The sequence below is a fragment of the Atta colombica genome, unplaced genomic scaffold (genome assembly GCF_001594045.1).
Source record: "Atta colombica isolate Treedump-2 unplaced genomic scaffold, Acol1.0 scaffold150, whole genome shotgun sequence".
NCBI lineage: Eukaryota > Metazoa > Arthropoda > Insecta > Hymenoptera > Formicidae > Atta > Atta colombica.
Genome location: NW_017259240.1, coordinates 56,846 through 64,794, shown reverse-complemented (window position 1 = coordinate 64,794; position 7,949 = coordinate 56,846). Strand labels below are relative to the sequence as shown.

The window sequence follows — 7,949 nt, the reverse complement described above, 5'->3', positions numbered from 1 at the left end:
TGGATAGCCTCAAAAGATGACCAATTTTTTTCGACGCGGGATTGGTACGCTACCCGAAAGATGGGAGAAAGTAGTGGCCAGCGATGGACAATACTTTGAATCATAAATGTATAACCAGTTTTTTACAATAAAGCCTCGAATTTCGGAAAAAAAACGGCGGAAGCAAAATTGTACACTTAATACATAGAAGTAATTTGATTCATATTGATACAAAAAAGATTCTACTTGTTGAAGTTGTATATGTCATTGTTATCGAAAAGATGATCTTAATGATCTTAATTCAAGCGTCTAGATGTCTAGAATAGAAGCACCCATATGTAATCTCTTTCTTTTGTCAAGAAATGTATAACAGAAAGTGCAAAAGATTGTGTATTAATAAAATAGATTATTTAGCAAAAAAAAGTGTCCTAAAATTGTTTACACTGTATGACGCTTTATAACATTAATTTGCTCTACAGTGTTAGCGAAGCATATTTGCAGGAAGCGAGGATGAGCAAGAGATTCGTTTTAAAGCAAAGTGATTCGTTTTTTAATACGTCTTTTACAAGAATACAAAGAGATTTGTTGCATAAGAGGCCATATTGACGTATATGATTATGAATTAAGAAATATATAGAGCACAATTCGATTCGATACTTTTTAAGTGGTTTTTTATAAAAGATTATCCATCAATGAAATGGGGAATCAATTTTATTTTATGAAAAATTGAAAATAATATAAAATATTATTGAAAATTAAAAAAATATAAAAAAAATTGAAAATATACAAAATATAATAGAAAGGGAAGCGCAAAAAATTAAAAACATGAAAAATATTATTTTAATAAAAATATCAGAAAATTATTTACGTTATTTACGTATAAACTTTAATTTGCCCTAGGCGCAAACGCTTCGTGAATTCGGTGGTACAGTGTTAGCTAATGCCTGTGGGCCCTGCATTGGTCAATGGAATCGCCAGGATATTAAGAAGGGAGAGAAAAATACGATTGTCACATCGTATAATCGAAACTTCACGGGCAGGAATGATGCTAATCCAGCGACGCACGCATTTGTAACAAGTCCCGAGCTTGTTACCGCTCTCTCCATCACTGGTAAACTTGATTTCAATCCGGTGAAAGATAGATTAAAGGGCAAAGATGGAAAAGAATTTCTCCTGGACAGTCCATATGGTTAGTTGATAATATTTGTCGTATGTGTGTATATTATAGAATTTGTCATATGTCAGTTGTTAGCAAAAAAAATACACGCGGAAAAACATTATTATAATATGTTAACAGCAGCTAATTGAAAATGATTTTGTTAATTTGATAATAATACAATATTAAGATATATTATACATTAAAAGGCTCTTAGCTTAATTCTTAATACAGACGTTTACAGAATGCGATGATGATCAGGGATTAAAATATATTCTAATCACAAGAAATAATCACTGATTATTTTATTTTGGTTTTATTATGATAAGTCTATATATTAATGAATAAGTTTGAAATATATAAAGTGAATATAAAAGTAAGTTATTGATTACTAGTTTAATTACTAGTTATCAAAAAATGTAACTAAGTTAAGTTGCAGTTATAGATAGAAAAAAAAGAAGTAAAGTAAGTTGCAATTACTAAAAAAAAGTAACTCTATCTAGAACTTGTTGGAAGAAATGAATTATTTCCAATCCTGAAAATTTAATACTGAAAGATAATGATTATTTACTTATTTTGAGCATTGTTGTTAGTAATTAATTACTTTCAGTATTAAATTTCTATAAAAGTAGATTATTCCTAGCTATTAATGTTATTCCTTTTGTGTATATTTATGATACATATGTATTACTGGATAAATCTATTTGTACAGGTGACGAATTACCCAATCGTGGTTTTGACCCCGGTCTGGACACTTTCGATACACCACCAAGAGATGGTAGCAAAGTTAAGGTCGATGTAGATCCCAAAAGCCAAAGATTACAGTTGCTGGAACCCTTCGATAAATGGAATGGCAAGGACCTAGAGGACCTGACGATCCTGATTAAAGTCAAAGGCAAGTGCACCACAGATCACATCTCCGCGGCTGGGCCATGGCTTAAATATCGTGGACATCTTGATAATATTTCCAACAATATGTTCATTGGGTAAGCAAATCATAAAGCAAATTATAAATTAAGATTTTTAAATTAGGAAATGAAAGTAATTCAAGAGAATGTTAGAGACCGGATTCGATTCCCGGCTAAGATAATATTTTGGCTATAAAAAGTAAATTTATTCACAGAGATTTCCAACATATTAAGATTCTTAAAAAATTCTTATTGAGCATCAATTGTGATATTACTACAGTAGTTAGCTACGTTTCTAAGTTCCGAAAAAAATTAATTCGGTGCACAATGCAAATAATTATGCAAATATAGAATATATGTATGTACAGTTTACCTTAGTATGTACAAATTTACATGAAAGTATTTAAACATTAAAGATTTAAATTCGACCGTTATAAAGTCGTTATTTCTTATTTCCTATTGGTTAATTTTTTTTTTCGTTGTGTTCACTTTTGATGATAACAGAAATGATATAAGAATAAATTTTTCAAAATTATGTGTAATATTATCAATACGATAATGTTACGTGAATCGCATTTGTCATATAATCTTTTTAGTGCTGTTAATTCTGAAAATGGCGAGATGAATAAGATCAAGAATCAACTGACAAATGAATGGGGTGCCGTACCTGACGTTGCACGCGATTACAAGAAGAAGGGTGTAAAATGGGTTGCGGTGGGAGACGAGAATTATGGTGAAGGTTCCTCCAGGGAGCACGCTGCCCTGGAACCGCGTCATCTTGGCGGTCGTGCCATCATCGTGAAGAGTTTTGCACGTATACACGAGACAAATTTGAAGAAGCAAGGTCTCTTGCCTTTGACCTTCTCCAACCCTGCGGATTACGACAAAATTCAACCTAACGACAAGATCAGTCTTTTCGGGTTGAATGATCTGGCACCTGGCAAGGTTTGTAAAAAATATTTTGCTTGTAATACGAAAATAAGTTAAACAAAAGGACTTAACTTCAGAAACTTAAGGAAATATTTTAAATAAATAAGGCAATAAAAATCGAGATCATAATCGAGATTGAATCTTGATGTCTAATAATATTTTTGTAAACGTCCCTCCTTGCCAAAGGCCGCGCAACTTTCCACGCGAAGATGAAGTAAACCGCGTGGAAAGTCGTGCGCACACCTATGCGCTGTTATATAAAACAAAAATTATATGAAAAAATAATATTTTTAAAGAAAATTTTTATTTTTAAAGCAGGAAATCTATTTTAAAGCGGATAATTTTTGTTCTATATAGTAGAAAAGAGACATTATTTTTTTTAAACTTTTCTTTTTAACGAATAACAGCTAAAATCTGTTGGAGATAATTCAGGTCATGACCTCGACAATATATGTCAAAGTCATTGAAACCTGTGAGATCGCATAATATGTATAATTACTCTTCTCACTCCCCTTAGAACGCAAAGATGTGTTGCGAAAATATATACATATATGTATAATTAAAATATAATTAAATTACTTTAACTTTAATTTTATTTTTAATATCTGACATATAAAATTTTTGAATGTTTGACTTTTCTTTTGTTTGATATGATTTTTTCAGCCGGTCCAAGCTCAAATCAAACACAAAGACGGTAAAGTGGACGCCATCAGTTTGAACCACACAATGAATGAGCAGCAAATCGGTTGGTTCAAAGCCGGTTCTGCATTGAACCGCATGAAGGAAATATCGAGTGATAAACGATAAACTAATTCCGAATGGATATTTATTCGAAGAGTCATATGCGGAAACGGAATAGAAAAAAATATGTCGAATCCGATTAGGGTAATACAATGTCATCACGTATCTGTTCTCTTGTAACAAGTGAATGGGTATGATACAATATCTAGCCATCGCAGCTCAATGTTTATACATCATAAAAATATTCAAAATACATCTAAAGACAAAATTCAGATATATTTAGGTATATTTTAGATGTATGATGTTAGTCAATTTCAGTAGCCCTTTGCCTCACTTTTACTTGACAATACTAATCGCTTATACAACGCGAAGAGAATGTATATTTACAAGTTTGACAGACAAAACTCTGACGAATAGAGTTTTATTCTACGTCAATGCGCTCGTTTCAGAATCGTAAACACAATTTGAGGCGTTATTACATGTACATATATATTATTATCAATGAGGAAGCGCCATCATTATTTTCTAGTTGTTAACTGGTTTTATAAAAATGTATTGTTTCGGAAAAAAGCCAAATATACTATTAGCCAATGAACGACCTTAATTGATCTTCATTAATTCCCTTGTTTCAAGCATTCTCTTGTAGATGTCGTGCGTGCTATGCGAAGACTAGGGAGAATCAAGGAAGAGTGGAGCGGATTCACCGGAGTCATCATTTTCAGTTTATCGTTGAAATGAATAGGAGATATGATAGGAGCGTATGAATGGAACATACGGTGCTGCATACGTTAGTATTGTATCATACTAGTATTGTGTATATGTACATACATGCACATTTGCGGAAGTTGCACTATAAATGGCGGAAATCAGAGAAGAGAACACTATTCGCTCCAACCTTCTTTGATTCTATCTGGCGAAGACAAAACAACGTGCAATTCAAAGAGTTTAAAGATATTGAGCTATACGATTATATTAGTTAAGATATCAGTCAAATAATCAGCTGAAAAAGGTAATCTTAGTGTAGATTTTTGTATCTAGACTGCCGACTTTGCTATCATGTTTGAAGATAGCACCATATTTTTTCAAGTTCATGTACTTTCACATAGTATATAAACGGAGAGAATCACATACACTGTTTTTACATAATATATAGTTACGTAATACACTCAGATCACGTGACATACTCACAGACAGGATGCATATATGTGCATATATGAACTAATAAATAATTTGATATAATCATAATGGTTTTTTGCAGCAAAATTTGATTTAATTCTTAATCAATATGATATGAATTTAGACCGATGAAAATAAATTTAATTAAATATGAAAATTCTTGTATTTTATCAAAACAGAAATAAATTGATTTAATAAAGAATATATTGTATTATAAGTATTACGAAACATTTAACTTTGATCACTAAAGGTGTTCTCTATCTAATTGTTATATTCGTATATATATTTCTTTTCGTATACATTTCGGTTGTTCTTAGTCTTAATATTATTTATATTTATTATCAGAATAAAGAACAAATTAGGCAAAAAATGCATGCTCCTTGTTTTGACTTTTATTATTTGTAACTATTATTATTATTTGTAAAGCCTTTGTTGATTTTATTATATTATTGAGGATTGCAAAATAAAAAATGAATTCTGAACATAAATTCGATTGACTATTTCTTACATTGGGTCAAATATAGAAATTATTGGCTGTGTTCAGCAAAGAAAATTTATATAAACAATAACCGCGGTGATTGTTTAATATGACTAGTTCTTGTCCGAATCTAAATGTAGGAATTAATCATAATAAAGAATCACTAAGCGCTCAAATCGGTTTCTTTGCTGAACATAGTTCATTGATTCCATGGAAGCACATTTCATTAATATTAATAAAATTATTTCTTTTGTGTATCAGATTTTATTTTAGTTTTTTGTCCGCTCATGGGCATTAATATGCAATTTATTTTAGTATATTAGCATTCATTATAAAGATAAATGTTATTATATATGTACTTTAAAATATAAAGAAATATTAAATTTTATCTATATAAATATAAATTAAAGTTATATAATAACTTCTAAATTTATAATAAACTGAAATTATATATTACATAAATAATTTTTTAAAATTATTTTTCACTTATATAAATAATAAAAAAGTAATGGGTCATATCAAATTTCAGAGAAAAGATATATAAAAAAATTATGGTATATTTATACCATTGGTATAAATAAATTATTTATTAGAGATTCATTTCAAAGAAATTTCGAGGATATTAATAATAACATAAAAATTCTATGATACAGTTGCGGCTCACAACATAACTCACACGCAACAATGCGTTACCATTTTAAGTACACATGTGTCATTTCCATGGTAACTTGCGAGTTCGATTATATAAACAGAAAGTTAAGAGCATTACGAGTCTTGAGTGTTTGTAAAGGGCGAATTATCAGGGTATTATTGGTCAAAAAAGGAAGTTCAAAAAATAAAGCTTTCTTTTGTCGAGGAATATGTCAGTGGAAGGACAATTTTTTCTCTCTGTTACCGGCTCTATCGAGCATGCAGAGTTTTATGAGGTCAATAACGTTTATTGCAAGTACAGCTTTCATTTCGGATCTGACTGGAGCGTCGTTGCGGTAAGTTCCCACAGATAAAAGAAAGTCGAAAGGAACAATAAAATTAAGTTATTATTGTCAAGGGAATTTAAGACATGCGACAATATTGAATTACATCAAAAGGAAAAACTTCATATAAACTCCTTTTATGTTTAGAATATAATATTTATTGACCAATAAAATTTCGAAATTATGTCAACTAAATATAATTAATTAACTGCAAAATTCTATTAATTATTCATTATTCGTATATTTTAACAGTAAGAAAATTAATGAGAAAGAATATAACAATGGCTTTATAGGCATAGAACATTTAAACCACACGCTGGATTTTTTATGCGCAAGATTTCTATTATTTCACAACAAATTCGAACAAATCTTGCGCAAAAAAGACCTATGATTTAAATGTTCTATGCCTTTTATTATTTTTGTATTTTTTATTTCTATTTGAGCTAACATAAATTAATTATTGTTTCTATGGTTGTTTTTGAATTCAATTATGCAAAATAGTTTTAAGAAATTTAAAGAATAATTATATCATAATAGAGTAAATATTAAGATAAAGAGTCGCGTGGTATTGATGATCTTAACTCAGATAGCACAGAGAATTTAAAAAAATGAAAAAAAATCTAAAAAAATTCTTTTTTCATTCCCTACTTACGAAATAAATTCTTTTTCTATCCCATTTCTGTTCTAAAAATATTCCTAAGAGTTCTAAAAATATTCCAAAAAAATTCACTTTTATGTCACCAATTATACAAGTTTTTTTTGGATTCAAAACGTATTCTTTTTTAGTCTATATAAATAAATTCGCGAATTGAAATAACTTTTAGATATCTAATTTGTGAAATCGCGAATTTATAATAAAATGTCTTTTCATAGGGAATCGAAGAAGGGTTGACACAAATGTGCAAATGCAGCAACGATTCTAGAAATCTCGCCGTATGGAACTTTCCATTGGAGATTACGTTCAAAAGTACAAATCCACATGGATGTGAGTGATGTGCAGAAATATTTTTTATGATACGATTTTATAAAGGAAGGATAAAACGAGTAAAAAATGTGAAAAAAAAATTTTTCCCGTGCTTTTCACATTTCATATTTTTAATCTACAAATATGTATTTGCCAAATAGGGCCACAACTTATCATGTCGATTTACGGCTTGGATTTTTTCGGTCGCGACGTCATCAAGGGATACGGAGTGTGTCATTTACCTCTGAAAACTGGATATCATGAAAAAAGGTATTAAGCCTGAGACACAGCTGAAAGTACAATAGAATATGTACAATAGAAACAGCAAATTATATATAGATTTCGGATACGACCAAGTTGCCGCTACGAATGCTTTGAAGCATTTTTGGTTGATTAATTAGTAAAATTCTTTCTTCCGATTGGTTAATCAATGCTTCGAAGCATTCGTAGTGGCAACTCGACCACACCCTTCATCCTTTGAGAAACCGTGCAATCTGATGTACGCAGTTTCTGATAGTTTGAAATCTGTTATTCCCTGTTCCTATTATTTACCCGGAGAAAATGTTATATAATGAACATGTTATATATATAATTATATATATAAAATATGTCAATTTTATATATGTATAATTATATATGAAAC

General features: G+C 30.0%; 2 protein-coding genes across 2 annotated transcripts in view; both read left to right on the top strand.

The window, feature by feature from the left end:
• Positions 1–3,956, top strand: part of LOC108685335 (probable aconitate hydratase, mitochondrial) — a 13,570-nt gene extending 9,614 nt beyond the window's left edge. Inside the window, exons 6-9 of the mRNA XM_018190074.1 lie at positions 880–1,168; positions 1,848–2,121; positions 2,640–2,988; positions 3,637–3,956. Of these exons, the coding sequence (XP_018045563.1) occupies positions 880–1,168; positions 1,848–2,121; positions 2,640–2,988; positions 3,637–3,780 (1,056 nt within the window). The 3' untranslated portion in view covers positions 3,781–3,956. The remainder of the gene's footprint in view (positions 1–879; positions 1,169–1,847; positions 2,122–2,639; positions 2,989–3,636) is intronic.
• A 2,272-nt stretch (positions 3,957–6,228) lies between these two features.
• The window catches only part of LOC108685325 (B9 domain-containing protein 1), a 4,574-nt gene continuing 2,853 nt past the window's right edge, over positions 6,229–7,949 (top strand). Inside the window, exons 1-3 of the mRNA XM_018190056.1 lie at positions 6,229–6,354; positions 7,216–7,327; positions 7,468–7,576. Of these exons, the coding sequence (XP_018045545.1) occupies positions 6,229–6,354; positions 7,216–7,327; positions 7,468–7,576 (347 nt within the window). The remainder of the gene's footprint in view (positions 6,355–7,215; positions 7,328–7,467; positions 7,577–7,949) is intronic.